Genomic DNA, 16,893 nt, shown 5'->3' with positions numbered 1-16,893 from the left:
CCCCCCCCCCTCTCTTAACCCCTCAAGACCAAGCCTCAGGACCACCCAAAGTAATGTTAGTGTGAGCGTGTTTGATATTTTGCACCACACACGCCTCCTCCTGAAGAAGACCCAAGCTTCAGCAAGCGCGAGCGTGAGCGGCGTGACGTATTGTTGAAAATTGTGCTGGCAAATGTCATAGAAATAAGAGGCAGTTTGAGAAAGCCGGTGGGGAAGGAGAGAGGCAGAGCGTTCAGCTTGTACTCGCAATCTGTTGTAAATGTCATCTTTAAACGGGACTGCATTTGGTATAAGTCGTGATAAATAGTGCAAAAGTATTGCATCAGAATGCAGACGCAAGTTTATTTCGCGTTGTTCAGGCTGTGGTACAACTTGAAGCCCAAACGTATGATTCTAACGAAGTCGCAAAAAGATATGCCGAAGATACCCTCTTACCCTCCAGATCGCTGCAACGTGAAGGTAATGATCACGCTAAATGGTGGCATGGGTTGACTGGTTGTCAGCTTCAGTTTGGGATCATTTGCTGTACTATTTTCGCGGGCCCCATTTGCATTACGTACTGCTTTGTTGTCGCAAGGGTCCAGACTTCAAGCCCTCCAGTTGTGGAATTGTTATGTTATTTGTCTATGGGACCGCTTGATGCGGATTGTTTGCGCCGGTGTTCCGAGCAGGTAAGACAGCACCAGCTGCCAGCGACCTGGCCGCCAGCCGCAGCCAGCGTAAGATCTCCTACTCTCACAGGGAAATGGCAGTGACGTGTGTTTTCAACTCACTGTCACGCTTGCGCGACAAACGTTGTCACTGGCTGGGTGTGCTGACCGGTGGAAATGTTTTTGTCTCACATGAACGTCGTCTGCGCCGCTGCGGTCCGCTGTACAGTGTGCTCTGTCGGTGCCGGCAGTGTCGCGTGGCTGGCGCCAGGCAGTGGACGACAGCCTGGGGCGCCGCCATGACCTCCACCTTACCAGAGACGACGTGAAGCACGCCAACAACAAGCGCATGGATCGGCTTCTACGCCGCATGCCGTCCCTGCGGCGGCTCACAACCGACCATGACTTCTCACCGCCGGCGCCGTTATCCGTTGACGTCGTCTGTGAGTGTTTTGTGTGTTTTGTCAGTGTGAGTGCGACAGACGCCTCTAAAGCGTTATCATTTAATGGCGCATGCCTCAGTCGCCGTGTTATCGGACGGAGTGTGGGAGCGAGGGCAAAGGCTGCAGGACGCAGCGCTGTCTCAAACTGAAACCCGTGTGTCGTTCCAGCCCGGCTCTCAAGACACCTGGAAAGCGTGGATTTGTTCCACTTCGACGCGGCCCCACAGCCTCTGGAGGGGCTGTGGACCAGGTGTCCCCGGCTGGGGGACGTCACGCTGCCTCGCGGGTCTGCCGAGCGGTGCGCGGAGGTGCTGCTTCGCCGCCTGCCGTCCCTGCGGCGGCTGGACGTGGCGCGGAGTGACGTGCGGGGAGAGTGTTTATCGCTGCTCCCCGAGTCATTGGAGGCTCTCTCGGTGGCCTGGTGTCGACATCTACAGCCGGCCTGCCTGCGTCAGCTGACCCGCTGTCCTCGGCTGCGGCGGCTGGACGTGTCAGGTGTGGAGGGGCTGCAGGCGGCAGACCTGGCGGCGGTGCTGGCCGGCTGTCCACAGCTGGAGCGGCTGACGGCGAGGGGGCTGAAGCCGGCGCTGGAGCTCTGCCTGCCGCCGGCCGGCCTCCCCTCCCTCCGACACCTGGACGTGACGTGCTCCCGTGAAGTCACCGACTCCACGCTGAAGCGGCTGCCCGACCTGCTGCCAGGCCTGCACTCACTCAGCATAGACAGTGAGCATATTCCACATCACGCAGTTTCCGTGTATTCCGTAGTGGCAACACGGTGATGGTGCAGCTGAAGTGACGCATTAAAGCCAGCTGTTCCATATCAATAGGACACGCTCCCGACCCCGCATGCCGTGGCTCCGCCATGGAGTTGCGAAAGGCGGTGTTGTTTACAGCACCAGCGGTTCAGCCGCTGTTCATGTTCTGACGTCATCTGGCGATCACGTGACGGTGCTGATGCATTGGACCCGGTCCGGCTTCTTGTGTGTTTCAGCGTGTTTCGGGGTGACGGCTGTTGGGCTGGACAGCCTGCCGCGGCTCAGGCAGCTGTGTCAGCTGAACCTGGCCTGGCTGCCCGCTGTGACGGACGCCACACTGGACCGGCTACACGGGCCGCGTCTGAGGATGCTGGACCTGACCGAGTGCCAGTCTTGTTCAACAGATGGTGTCACACGGTGAGCTCACCGGTGGGGGACGTGACGAAGGCGATTAAATGAGGAGCATTGCAAACTGGCGGCGTTTCACGTGGCCTGGACACCCCGGGAGGCTGCCTATTGTTGTTGTTTAGCTCTCGGCGTGTTTCCTGCCCAGCCGAGCCCAGCCGAGGCAGCTGATATGTGACCTCGATCAGTAGTCTAAGCCTGGCCCAAGACGGGCCGGTGTTGAACGGCCAGCGAACTGCAGCCTTAATGAACCAGGCTGTGCCCCTGCCTGCGGTGTGCTCGCCCTGTCCCCTCCGCGTCGCCATCCCCCCGTAGGTGTGACCCGGTGCCGGCCCATACCGGTGGCCGTAGAGTCTGCTCCTCCGCAGCTGAGCTCACCACGAGACAGCACTTGTGCGTCCCGCTCCCAGGGCCGTCACGTGGTGCAAGCCCCATGTGGCCGGGGTGTTGCGGCCGGGACGGGCTCTGACGTCACACCGGGCTCCCCACTGCGTCATCGGTCCAGTCAGAGCCGGCTGCAGGGGGCGGCACCCGCTGTTACGGCGGCGGAAGCCTCGCAGGCTAACGTCTGCTGACGCTGGCGAACAGTTGATGGGGCGCGTGGCGCACCACGGAGCACGTGGGCGGTGCGCCCTTTGTTCCGCTGTGTGCCGGTGTTGTGGGTGTGACGTGTGCTGTGCTCTGTTGCAGGCTGGTGCTCAGCTGTCCGTCGCTGACGGCACTGGGGTGGAGGTGGTGGTCTGACCTACGACCGGACCAGGTCCCTGGTAGACAGCCTGGTGCGCCAGCTGCCCCCGAACCGTGACGTCACACTCGAGGTCTCCGGTAGGTGGATGTCGCACCCGCTCTCCTCCGTGTCGACGGATGGAGCGAACTGAGCGTTCGTCGCTCCGTCAATGGGATCGTTGATTATGCGCCCCAGGCTATTTATCGGAGGCTGGAATTGTCGCGCCAAGTCTGGTCCGACGGCTGAGCTCCGAGTCAGCCAACTAAGCAGTGATTGCACGTTGAAAGTGCATCGCACCGCATCCTCGTCGGGGATACGTCTGGGTGACCGTGTTACCTTCCATTGTTACACTGCACTCCCGGCGGTCGCTTGTTCACGTGGCGCCTGGGTTGCCGCGGTGAGAAGACGGAGCGCACGACCCAGTGCTGCGGTGACCGGTGTTTGTGTGAGCCAGCCGCCGTGTGTGTTCGGTGGCTGATGTCGACCCACGCTCTGCCGGCAGCCGAGGATCTGCAGTGTCTGCCGCCGCTGCCGCCCGGCCCGCTCAGCCTGAGGGAATATAAGCCATGGTGAGCATCACACAGGCCACAGTGCTGCGGCCCGGCCCGGTCAGGTGCGCCGCCACCGTCCGACACGCCACAGCCACGTGTTGCCGGTCCACCGACGCACGCGACTGGCAGCTGGCGACTGGCGACTGGCTGGGGCGTGTTGAGCAGCGTGTCTGTGCACCCGGAGCTGTGCGGCAGTCAGTTGCTGACGGGCAGCTCGTTGGCGAGGTCTGACTGTCACTCGTGTCGTGTCGTGTCGCTCGTGTCACCGGCCCGTCCGCAGACAGTGGTCTGCTGTCGCCTGTGCTGGTCTGCGGGCCGCCCGCCAGTCGCACGCGCACGGAAAGCGTGACGTCCGATGGCCGCACATCACCGAACACCGCACACCTGCGTCCCGTCCGACCGCTGGCTGCCTGACACCACTGGTGCAGCCGTCGCACACATCTGACAATGCTGCAGTCACAGCTACACGGCGATAGTGAGCACACGGCAATGCTGGAGCAGCAGCGAGACGAACCCGAGACCCGCAGCGCGTTAACTGGCCTCCCCGAGGCCGTTGACCAATGGCCGCCGTGCTGCCGATCGCCGACGCCCTGCTGTCCTGTGATTGGCTGAATAACCAACGACGCTGGCCGTCAAGCCTGATGTCATTAGTTTGCAGCTAATAGCCGGTCATTCATTGGCTAGCCTTAGAAATTTGGGCGGAGCCACCGTGCGTTTGCAGTGTCGGTCGGTCTGTGACCGCGGCAAAGCGTTCTGATGACTGATAATGGCGGTCAACGCACATTGCGTCCTATTTCGTGAGAAGCCATGACCCCTCCCAGCGCCTGTGCACGAAGTGTGTACGGGCAAAGTAACAATAGCAGTCGCTTGCCATTTGTTCTCGGTAATATGTTACACAAATCGATATGTAAATTGTGCATGCCTAAAATCAGTATTTTTGGGTAAGGTAGCATACGGGCTCTTCCCTTAGAATAGTTGTCCAATTCAACGCTGCACCCGTGACGTTGTGTGGAACGAAACGTCTCACGATGTCTTAATGTGCTCCATTCACCTTTTCACCTGTGGCACAGGACCTATGGAATTGAGTCAGGATCAGCAAGCACTAAACACTCCAGAGCACAACGTTGCCAAACTGGGCGCCGGCCGACGTTGACAGAATGGCGAGGTGCCACCCGTTCATTGGTCAAGAAAAGCCGGCCCGGTGGAGACCGACCAATCGCAGAGCGGTAGACTTTTTCGGGTGTCGGTGGAATTATCTCGGCATGTTTCCTGCGGAGCTATGGAACTATCGTCCATAGTCCCGGTTCCCATCCGGCTGCACTCATCAGCCGTCTCCTTACATGCCCTCGGCTACAGCGCTGCTCCCTGTTCCGTCATAAATCGCCGAGTCCAGATAGCGTATTGCAAAGCTGCCCCCTTTTTAGACTAAATAACTGCCCGCCCCGCAATCCATATTTGGATATCCTGTCCCCGCAAAAAATATTTCCACGAAAAGCTGGCTGTGCCTGGAAGCCCGATTTCAATTATTTGGCGTGTTTTATGCTTTAGTCAGTATTTGAGGTGCACCAACTTATGTGTAATGAAGCATTTAGACGTGAGCTCTGTGTCGCTTAATTAACGTAAGTAATGACTAGAAAACTACACCCGTTTCTAGCATACGTGTGCTTCAATTACACCAGAGCTATTCTCTTTTTGACTTCAGGCATCCTCTGGCTTAGACACAGAGCCTCACTTCCCCGGCGCCAAAAGTGGTTTGTTTGAGGCGAGCCAAGATGTGACCTATACCCAAAAGCTCCATTTCCAAACCTGGATCACCTTTGTCCGTGACGTATTATGTAGGTACGTGCCTAGACAATGCACTAATCAATGCTGTTGTGCAAAATGCTTATCGGCTGAATGCCGATGCCTCGTATAACCACGTTTACCCACTGAAGTTGAAAGAGCCTGCATCATCGACCAGCCGCTCGTCTCAGTTAGCAGACGTGCCAGACTGCCGGCAAAGTGTCCCATCTGAGAAGGGGCGCTATCATCAGGCACATTTTGTCACCACGGCATGAAATGGCTCTGACTTGGGTGGCCACCTAAAGAACAAAATAATTGCTTGCCTGTTCAAATACAACGTTGATTACATTGGAGAGCACCGACTCGATGGTGTATTGAACCAGACGGTGCTGGCTCTCACTGTGTCCTTTTTTGCAATGAATTACAGCGACAATAGTACATTTTATCATTTTCGCTTTCAAAAGAGCAGACCAGGTGACTGGGAATCCTATTTTCTGGCCAAAATTTTCCTGAAGAGTCGTAGACATGTAGACGTAGACATGTAGCCGTAAAGTAAGGCACACAGATTTGATGTTCCCACAATAAACACTGCCTTCAGTAAATAAGTGCACATGTATGTATATACACATATATAAAGTGCAAACGTTCGTGCATCTTGATTTGGTGTCGACGTCGTGACGTCACGCTCGTCTGCGGTTCAAATATCCGCGACATTGATCTACCTCTAAAACCAATTACAACACATTCCATGATACGTACGTGGCAACTGTTTGGGACCGGCCCAGTCGATTCTAGTCCGTTGAGGCGAACGGCTGAGGCCCACCCCAGTCGATTCTGGTCCGTTGTGGCGAACGGCTGAGGCCCAGCCCTAGTCGAATGTAGTCGCGCGGCGTTTCAAAGCGTCTGCGTTCCTCTCCCCGGAACAAGTGGGCCGGGACATAATCCCCTCGTTTACGAAAGCCCTTCCCGACCGCCCGCTGTCACAGGTCAGGGTCGACCCGCTTGGGTCACCACGGCGGGCCGGACGAGTGCGTCCGCGTGCGTTGGTCGGCTTTCCAAAATGAGAGCTTGCAAGATGAATGGCTTAATCCACGCCCGGCCGGGGAAGTCGACTTTCGTTACCATTTCTCGAGCGTAGCTCAAAACGGAACGCTCGCAGCAACACCACATTTGTTGTACCTGTAATCTATCAAGTTTGCATCCTTTGTGCAAATTTAAGTTTTTAATCGGCGAATGTAAGTGACCCAAGTGAGGTCAACGAGGTGAGTCTGTACAAAACCTATGCCAAACATAACTTGTTGTGAACTACTTACCGTTTGCCCAAAACTTGCTGTAGTAATGTAACGTGATAATTCCTTCAGCATGTATATCTAGTACTGTAAGCTTATTTGCCGCACCTGCGGATTCGAAAGCGGTCGGGCCATATCAAAGTTACCCGCACCAAAAACGGCAATGCAAAGTTTGGAAATCCAAGTATCCGGCGTCATAATGAAATTTACATTGCCGGTGCGCTAATCTCGCGCATCTCCGGCGCATATCAAAGCAGTGGGCAATGTGCAACCATTTCATTGGTTGCACACTGCCCATTGCAAAACTGCCTGTAAACGGAATTTTACCATCGGACGCCAAAAGAAATCAAAATATCCGTATGGATCTTCACGCGAAACGTGGAATTCAAAGGTGGAAAATACTGTGCTACAATAATATGGCAACCTATGAATGCGTCTCAACAGCCCAGATCATCCAGCATAACGACGGCATAGTTTGATGTACTTTATGCCAGCCAATGCCAACTTATTCCTTTACCTGAAGCGAGAAATAAAAATGGTCTTTAATGCTGCCACAAAGGTTGAACGATGGTTGCTATCATTTAAAACAGTGCTTTGCTGGGACGCAACACACATTTTTACCATTTGGTTTTCGCGCGGCGCCAAAACCGGCGCCAAATCCCGGCGAGAGTGCCAAAAAGTCCGCTACCGGCGCCAATGCCATTCCGAGTGTTACACTGATCACAATGGAAGCTTGACATCCGTACATTCGTTGAATAAACGTTCATCGGAGGTGGATCATTTCAAGTCAGGGGTTTGGGCTTGGCCTCCGATTCATCTCCGCATTTTAATCTAGCCCATTACTGTGTCAAGCCATACAATGTTGCGGTACACCTATTTTAGCAGTCGTGCTTGCGGGATCTGCTTTCACCAAAGCATTCTCACGTCTCGCCGGGTCAGCAGCTGCGCACCAATGTACTGATGCTCAGTACGGTGAGACGCACTGAGCCGCCTCTAAATACTGGTCAGGATAAATACTGTGGTATGCAGGTTAGTGTCATCAAGTGAGTTCTGCCAGAAACTGTCATGCTGTCAGCAATAAAACACTTGAGGTAAGCACAGCACAAGCGGTGCAAGCCGTGATTTAGCCAAACATCACGACAAAAAACCGCGACGTATGAGTTTTGGAACACATGCCAAGCCATTAACGCGATCTAAGCACGACTGACATGAAAGGTGGCAGTGTCCATTGAGGTTTGTCCATTGATGTTTGTCCATGGAGGTTTGTCACCACAAGACCCGTTACAACTCCGCGGAAGAGCAAGGAACAGCTCAACATTTACAAGAAAGGTCATACTAAATGATTTGAGCCATAACGATCGCTGGATTTTTCATTGAGAGATGTCACTGACGAGGAAGAGTATCTTGCACTGACTTCCTCCACGCTCGTCGTGACATTGTGTAAGCAAATGCAGAAGGGACGTATTTGTCTGATATGAATAACACTGTTGATGGTTGTAGGCTTACTGTACATTATGCGGTGCTGTTCCGTCGTCATGCAAACATAAGCTGTACTGCTGGTTTGTAAGTTTTTTTACCAATGCTGTCCTGACAACCTAAAGGCCCGAAAAAAATTTCAGGAACAGGTTTCAATAAAGGCCCTGAATCTGACTGTCAAGCACGCAAGGATTCATTGTCAAGGGCCAACGTGGTACACCACGGCCTTCCCCGCTGGGACGCTGCCAACTCCGCTGTTGGATAAAGATGACCGACAGAAGACGGGCCGAACCCTTCCCCCTCCTCCCGTCTGTTACCGCATCAAATCTGTTATTACGTCGCCCAATGAATGAACGAATTAGTTCAGAGGCAATCCAAGGCAAAGGCCCTCAGTGATTGCGCGAATGGGGGTAAGTGTCCTATGCCTGAAACTGCCTCTGTACACTAGCGTGCAAAAAGGGCCTGGACCCCAGCCATGTACCCCTGCCTGGGGCTTCTGGGCCTTAAACAGTTCATGCCGAGCAGATGACAAAAGACCAAGCCGCCATGGAGTACGTCAATCAATGAACTAATCGATACACGTTCGAATATGCCAACCCGGTACAGACAAGCTACCGATGCTCCTGCCACCAGAGGTGGAAGGCGTAACTCATTGATATAGGTGACGCTTGCTGCCACCAAGCAAATGGAGTTCGAATTGAACGCTTGAGTTGCTGTGGTTGCGTGACGTCATTGCCTTGTTGCGGTCTGGTCTCCCGTTCGTGCCGTCATTAGTTGGCGCTGCCTGAGTGCGGCAGCTCCTGTGGCGTTGGTCATTGACAAAAACGTTCCTAAAATAATTATTTGCGCTTTCCTGTGCATCGGCCAACGAGTTGTGTGCCTTCTGTCGCCGCTGGCACCGGGCTTCCCTGTTTTATGGGGCTTCACTCCGCTCTTGTTCCAGGTCGTTGGAATGAGCAACGAAGGAGGTTGGCGGCGGCGGCGACTGCAGCGGTGCATGCTGAAGTATCGCTGCCGGGCCGCTGCAGTGGGGCAGCAGGCGGCATCGAGTGCGGCGAGCAGCCGACCAAGCCGTGACGGCGGCCCGGCTGCCCGCCGCTGTCGCCTGCCGACCGCCGGCCTGATCCGGCTGACAACAGTGAAGCAGTCGGGTCTGGCGAGAACTCACGCGCATCAAGAGCCACTGGTGCCGGTCGGGCCAGGACGGGCTGATTCGGAGCGCGGTGTTGCTGGTGGAGGCGGCCTCGCTCTCGGCCAAGCCGTGCACCTCGTGCCGTATGCTGAACGACTTTGTGCGGCTGAAGGACGGCGACGTCGTGACACAGCACGGCGCCAACAGTGAGGTGGGCCAGGCTACAGCCGTGTCGGGTGTGCAGTAGCCGGTCGGTAGACGTGGTGCGGGCGCGGGATGACCTGGACGAGCTGCGCCAGTACCTGACGGGCCCTGGCGCCACCGGTTGGTAGGCATCGGCGACCGGCGCCGGGCCGTCAGCCGCATCAGACCCGGCGGCAGCCACGTCGGAGCCGGCGGATCCCCAACGGAGCCGCGCCACCACTGCCACCACAGTCAGACCTTGGAACTCGTGTGTATCCGTGTTCCAGGGCGGAAGTACGGTACTCCACGGAACCCAGCCGAGACAAGGCGCGCGTCTTGGACAAGGCAATTAACCCCACTTAAATAAAAAGGCATTGTTTTGTGCCCGCACTCTATGTTTGGCTAAGCGTGAAATCACCTACCTAAAAGCATCCAGATAACCGGACGACGGGACACGTGCGCCACTTCTCCAGAGCGATCTTTGAACTGTCACCGTGGAGTTGTGTGTCGCACCGGTCCGGAAACGTTAGGTCAAAGTTGTAATACCATTGCAATACGTAATCCTCCGGGCCGGATCGGAACCTGCCGACCACTGCTTCGGACCTGCACCCTCTGCCACTTACCACTGCGTCGGGCGCCCCGCGGGAGCTGGAGTCGCTGAGAGATGGCTCCCTTCTGCCAGTGAGTTCGCCGCTAGTGAAGGTGAGACCCCGTGTGCATGGGGACGGACTGCTGTTGGCCACAAGGAGGACCGACGAGCCGCCTGTAGTGGTTGTGCCCGAGTGGAGTCACATCACAGCGCTGATGGTGGACGAGGGACATCGTCGATGTTTGCACCAGGCGTCCGCGTCACCCTTGCTCTTTTCTCTGCTGAGTATTTCATTCACAGGAGAACCATACACAGGGTCGTCGGCACACGCAGTAGGTGTCGGTGCCACAACGGACTCCTCCATAGGTATGTGGAGAGCCTTCTGCCACCATTCCAGGTCAGAGCCATGTCAGAGCCATTCTGGATGTTGGTGACCGACTATTCCGTTCCCTTGTACGCTGACGAAGACACAAGATCTAGGCACTAATGATCACGTGTGTGTTACGTTTCGTGTCATTCACCTCGAGCGGGTGCGAAGCCAGAGCACTAACATGATTCCGCTACGTTTGACAGGGCCTGCAGAAGCCGTGGACCTGTGTCGGGTTGCCTGATCCGACACTGGCTGACTGAATGTCTGCAGGTGCTGCGGTGCTGGAGCAGCCCCGAGGCCGACCCACCCGTCTGCCGGCGGTTGGCGAGGTCATGCTGGTCCACGGCGGAGGCCCTCGCGGCTCGTGACTTTCGGCCAGGGTGGCTTCGCTCATCAAAAGACCGGATGGCCGCTGTCGTGCCGCGGCAATTCTGCTCCGCGGAAATCTCACTCGCCGACCCACCGCCAAGCTGTACCGGCTGGAGGCATCGCCAGACACCACCTGTGACCGCGATGCGGACCTGAGCCGGTCGTCGTGTGGCACGCCTCCGGCGGTGTTTAGCGCGGCTCGGCACCGAAAGAGCGCGGTGATGCGCGAGCAACGGTGCCGCCCAGGTGCGGGCGTACGCGTACCGTGACGCTGGTGGACGGTCGACGTGACGTGGCGTCGACCCAACTGGTGGATCCTGGTGTCGTGACTGTGTCGTGAGCGCAAAATAAAAGTAGCTTTTGTGTTCCACTTAGACAAAATTAGGTTTCTTGGTCCACGAAACCTCTCATGTGCCAATAATCCGACGATGGGACATGTAAACCACTTTTCGAGAGCGCTCCTTAACTACCGCCACGTGGCGTTGTGTGTCGTGCCGGTCCAAAAACGCTTGAGTAAAAATTGCATTATGTATCCTTTCAATGCATAGTCGTCCGGGTAGGATCCAAAACTGTCTACCATTGCTTGCTTTCTGTGGTTAGCGCTTGAGCCTTCCAATTGTCTTCTGCTCTTTGTACACGTCATGTTGCATCGCCGCAAACACGAAAGCTTAAGAGGACTGTTTCCTACTGGAAGATATTGAGACAAGTCTGATACACGATGAAAATACTCACTTAGAGCTATTGGCATGCTTTTAAGTGCGGAAGACTGTTCTCAACAACAGGATTTCATGTTTTAATAACTATGCTCCTCAATACGTCATCATTTGACTTTATCATGGAACGTTTCGTTGACGTCAGAATCACTAACATTGTAATTGTAAGAGGTATTCCATTGCCACTTTCACATCCAAATTCCTGGAGACTTTCCATGGTTAAGCATCACCCATCCTTCATGCGTATATGCCCTTTCACACAATTTTGCTGCTTAGGGGAAAATAGAACGAAAAACGCGACAAGTGACATTTGTCGCCCAATGGTGACATTTTGAACCGGGAGCCAATGAAAACGGCGCGTTGCGGACATGCTCTCGACGTTAACTGAATCGGCGTAGGGAAAGAACTTCTGCTGTTTCGTTGTTTATCGCGGAAGTTACCTTCTTTCGTCGTTGCCTAATGGATTTATTCCGCACGCGCCTATTTTTGAGAAGAAAAAAAAACATCTTAGATTATGAGCGACAGGGACCGATTGCAAAAATACAATCTGGAGGCATGACGGGATCAGTATTGCGAATTTGAAAGTGAAAAACTGTAAAATGACAAACAATGCACTGGCGCTGTACATTCTTTGCATGTCATAATGGTACGTCGGCGGGGACGTGGAGCATCGCTCACGCCTGTGCAGGCGTTTACATGGCTAGACGCTGACACGGAGCACAGCTGAAGCCAGGTGCAGCGGCAGCGACGCAAAGCATGGCCCGCACCAGCGCAAAACACAGCCAAACATGGCTCACGTCCGTAGCGACACCGACATGCGGCCAGACTTTGACTGTACCGAGGCGGTAAAGGTTGCGTGCCGATCGGTCTCATAGGCTCGGAACATGGCGGTGTCTGCAGCCAAAATTGGAGGTGTCGGGCGTTTTTGGTGACGTTTGACCAAACCAACCATCACCATGTTTTGAAAAGAGAGGATTCCAACAATGGCGCATCACTAAGTGAAAGTTTTGTAGTAATCTGCTCCATCCGCTTGTAGATGGGGATGTTTCCGGGCCGATTTTTCCACGTTTTGGAATTTTGGTGACCTTTGACCTATCCGAAGGTCACCATGTCCTAAGGAAAAACAAGCTGTCGACCAAGCGGCATGAAATGGTGATCGTTGCATATTGATTAATGCCATAGGCTCGGAGCATAGGATTGTCAACAGGTTTTGGCGGCTGTTTAATCTCTCCCGTTCTTGGAGGCCAACGGACACAAATTGATGCACTGGCCGCAAACAAGAATGAACATTAAAGATACCGAAAGAGAGAGAGAGAGAGAGAGAGAGAGAGAGAGAGAGAGAGAGAGAGAGAGAGAGAGAGAGAGAGAGAGAGAGAGAGAGAGAGAGAGAGAGAGAGAGAGAGAGAGAGAGAGAGAGAGAGAGAGAGAGAGAGAGAGAGAGAGAGAGAGAGAGAGAGAGAGAGAGAGAGAGAGAGAGAGAGAGATACATACATATATATATATATATATATATATATATATATATATATATATTCATATCGCTAGCATACGTATTCCAAAGAAGTTGAGTTCTCATCCATGATGTCAACTTACGACTCAACCCAAATCTAGTTGTAATGTCAGACATGGGATACCAAATCTTTGTCAAGAACACAATTAACATGCCAAAATGTTGCCACTTTGTCTGATGTGATCAACATAACTAGTTGACCATGTGCTAAAGTGCAGGATTTCAGACACATATATAGACATGCTAGCCAGAACTGCGCTCAACACAAGCTGAATTGTGAATTAGCTCATGAGTTAATCACTTCGGGGTGAGTTATAGGCTGCATCTGCTCAGTAGGAAAAATGCTGGTTTGGGTCACAGGGGCGGATCCAGAGGGGGGGACACGGGGCCATGCCCCCCCCCCTTGGGCCCCGAAGGGGTACATTGGCTCCGAAGGGGCCCATAGCCGGGCGCAAGGCCGTGTAATGAGGTATGATCATCCGGGGATTTTTCCCGCACTTTTTCCTGGCCATTACAGTGACGTCACAGTCGCAGCCTCCGCCCCACCTGCGTTACCTTCGCGTCTGCCACACCGGTATGCCTGCAACCAAATGCATCTGGTGGTCGCCGCAGGGCACTTCAAGAAGTGCGATGAGGAAATATGGAAGAGGGATTTGTTACCACGCTGGGTTAATAACAGCGAACATAGGCCTAGGAACCGGGAGCCCATGTGCCATGTCACTCCCACTCGCTGAGGATACCTAACATTGAGTCTATGGCAATGCATTGAAATTGGCCAGCCCACAGCTGTTCAAATCCGGGCTGACGAACCTGCACAAGCTCCAGCGACTGCCAAAGGAGGAACTACGCGGCACCAGGATCATCATCCGACCTGTCGCGTTGAACCTCAGCACTATACATAATGACGCGCCGGGTTGCACTGGTGTGCGATGTTGGCAGATTGAAACAACGGAAGTGGTGTGCTGCCTGGTGGAACATAGGGCATTGTGGACATTGCATATTGCGTCAACTGTACTACGAAGCCTCCGAAGGTCGAGGTGCGTGGTATTTATCAATGTCAGATCAGTCACGCTACCCTGCCAATGCGTTGTACACCCGTATGACTCCTAATTAAACGTCCCTTATTTAAAGCGATTCTTGCGCACAACATGCACTCCATTGTGCACACTTGGCGAATACATAAAGCAAACAGGGGGGTGGAGTGCGGAGAACACAACTATAGACTTGTTCAGCTTAACTCTAGAAATACGCGACAAGATAACCTGTCTAAAACAACCCAAATCGTCCTCTGCGAAAGAGCCGTCTATGTCTCGGACACACAAGCATACAAACAAACAAAAAAAGAAGGCACAACGACGCTCATTCAAGCTCACCAACGTATGTTCACATAAGCACAACGATGCTCGCATCGTGCTGTCCACATGCTGTCGCACCTGTTCGGCTGCGCGTCTGGCAGCAGCCCGCTCAGCCCCAGCTTAATTGAGCCATCTGAGGCGGAGATGGATGCGAGTCGTCACCGGCTTCCGTACGATCCGCTTGTCCAACGCAGAAAACTTTTTCAGCAGAAGCTTAGTGAGGCGGTCGACAATACCAATGTCTCGGTCCATGCCTCGGCCCATCACGAGCTGGAAAACGACCTCGAAAGCCTCGACAACGCTCATCCAGGCCGGTGACGGTAACACCAGGCCGCCCCGACTAATCGTGCGTATCCGGGTGTCTGACACACAGCTGGGTGGTGCTTCTCGGGTCGACAATCCCATGCTTGGATCGTGGTGCTTGCACTTGGCTGCCACGAAGCCGGCAACGAAGGCCAGCGCCTCGTGCTCGATGTTGACCTCGTCCGTGGCGGCGCCTCAGCGGGGGCCATTTTCGGTTCTTTCCCCGTCACCGCCATTGAGCTTGCCTTCGCCCGACTCGTTGACCCCGTCGTCCTCTTCGAATTCTTCCAGGACGGGCACTGGAGGGATCGCAGCTGCGTGTTGGTAGGCGGCCTCCACGTCGTCCGCATGCGCTGCCGCTTCCGCCACAGCTGGATCCCGGATCTGCGACACAACGAAACGCAGTCATTTCGACGCACCTGACAGGTGCATTAGTCAGACCCTATTGCAAGTCAGTAGTTTTGGTTGCCATTGCGACAGCAAAGCGCTTTGGACCCAGACATCTCCATTCTTTTGTTATCGCATCCTTGTTTTTATACACCTCAACATTTTTCGTGGTCCAGCGTGACGTAATCCGAGCGCGTAAGAGGGACGGTCAACGGCCGACGAGCGCTGCGCTGCGTGCACCTTGTCGATATCTACGGCTTATGTTTTGTACGTGACATTTAAACATGTGATCGAACCGGGCCAATTGAGGGATGAGGCACAAATAATCATTCCGAAATATTCCATGCGGATCCACCCAGCGTTCCGACAGACTCCCCGTGTTCTATGTAGTGAGCTCCGTTTCTTTGCAATAGCACTACTGGAATTCGGTGATATTTTTACCATTATCGGAAAACAACGGTAATGCATTCAAACAATGGTGAGCAATACTACCTGGATCTGGAGACCCTGCAGAGTTTCGTTTGTCAGGTTGTCTGGCTGGTCTAGACGCTGGCCTGTGCGAAGGAAAGCTGTGTCTGGCTCCAGTCGAACGGCGTGGCCTTGCTTGTTGGCAACTACCATTGGAGATGACGCCATCAGCAGCACTCGTACCCTCCACCGCGCCTCCACCGCGTCAGGTGCCGTGTTGGTGCCGCCAAGAGCACGGATCTGTGAAAAGTAATTCTCCAAGCAATCCTGATTAAGATGTGATGTCAGAATGTGTACCAAGGCGGGAGTAATTCGCTGGAGCTCTTCGTACAGGCCGCGGAGCGACGTTATACTCCGCAGCATGCCTTTTTGAAAGGGGAGTAGCGCCACGCGGCCGTCAGGATGACTTCGTGTAAACATCCCATGCACCAGCTTCTCCATCTCCGCCAGGGCCCCGTCCTGCGCCACCTTTGCTGCCAGCGTGATGCCGTAGCCGCAGCGCTCCGGCTTCACGTCGTAAGGCGTGCGGCTGTTGTTGGTGTCGAACCACCGGGCTGTGGTGAGTACTGCCTCGGCCTGCGCCCCACGGCGAGGAAGATAGGTGGCGATGCCGGTCCCCACGGACTGGGAGAACAGCTACGTTGCCAGTCGCACTCTCTGGGCGCTTTGTCCGGAAGCCTGGGAAGGACAGTAACTCACTGTCACCGTGCAGCACTGCGAGACCTACAACGAGCTTCTCGCCCATGGCTGCGATCTCTGTTGCCTCGATATGAAAGAACCAGATACTGGAGGCCATTTTGTTTATGCAAAGTTCGTACACTCCCTGGCTCAAAGAATGTGACCGGTAACATCAGGAGTAAGGCTCTCTCGGGTCACGGCTCGCTGCACCGTGACCCAAATGCCGTCGCATGAAGGCATGGCATGTTTCGACAAAGGCATGTTGCCGAAGTAATAACGGATCTATGTTTCTACTTTCCTACTTTCCTCCGAGGAATAAGGCTAGTAGTACTGCCTTATCTATGTAAATATGCCCTTCGCACATGCACTGAACAACTTATGTGATTTCCTTTTTCAGTTCCACTGTACAAATATTTGCGGCCTCAAAAGATACACACCCTCATACTATCCTGTGGATCATTATTGCGGTACCGCTCTAAGAACGTGTCAATAGTCTAGGTACGTAAGAAAGCGTCTCGGGTCATATCTCGTGACCCATAAATCAGGGAAAATAAATATTGTGCCACATGAGTTCTACGCATCAGATAACACCTATCACCAATTTTCAGTGGCATCCGAGACACGATCATTCCGGCCGTTCTGCGTGGGTGACCACGCGACCTGTGGGTGACCACGCCAAACTGTGCTCGTGCTCAAAAGCAAAATTCGACACGCAGTTTCTGATCTCATCTCACCAGACCGATCTGACCACGGCAGAG

At 54.2% G+C, this 16,893-nt stretch overlaps 1 protein-coding gene across 2 annotated transcripts; it reads left to right on the top strand.

Annotated features, from left to right (window-relative positions):
• The first annotated feature begins 587 nt into the window (after positions 1-587).
• Positions 588-3,460, top strand: LOC119090493 (uncharacterized). 2 transcript variants are annotated; one of them, XR_005093243.1, is made up of 3 exons: positions 588-1,093; positions 1,262-2,265; positions 2,944-3,460. XR_005093243.1 is itself a non-coding variant. In XM_037213318.1 (2 exons), the coding sequence occupies exons 1-2, from the start codon at positions 1,000-1,002 to the stop codon at positions 1,870-1,872; spliced, it is 705 nt and encodes a 234-aa protein (XP_037069213.1). In that variant the 5' UTR covers positions 588-999; the 3' UTR covers positions 1,873-2,845. The 2 variants fall into 2 exon arrangements, 1 of the variants encoding a protein (XP_037069213.1); XM_037213318.1 differs by lacking the exon at positions 2,944-3,460 and having other exon boundaries at positions 1,262-2,845.
• The last annotated feature ends 13,433 nt before the right edge of the window (positions 3,461-16,893 follow it).

Source organism: Pollicipes pollicipes, unplaced genomic scaffold, assembly GCF_011947565.3.
Source record: "Pollicipes pollicipes isolate AB1234 unplaced genomic scaffold, Ppol_2.1 Scaffold_1600;HRSCAF=1878_pilon_pilon_pilon, whole genome shotgun sequence".
In the NCBI taxonomy this organism is placed as follows: Eukaryota; Metazoa; Arthropoda; class Thecostraca; order Pollicipedomorpha; family Pollicipedidae; genus Pollicipes; species Pollicipes pollicipes.
Note: the sequence above shows the minus strand (reverse complement) of the source record. Positions and strands in the feature narration are given on the sequence as shown.

Bases quoted from the DNA above. Each gene is read 5' to 3' on its own strand.
- LOC119090493 (XM_037213318.1), top strand. From the start codon at position 1,000: ATGGATCGGCTTCTACGCCGCATGCCGTCCCTGCGGCGGCTCACAACC. The intron at 1,094-1,261 runs GTGAGTGTTTTG...GTGTCGTTCCAG, and splicing joins GTTATCCGTTGACGTCGTCT to CCCGGCTCTCAAGACACCTG.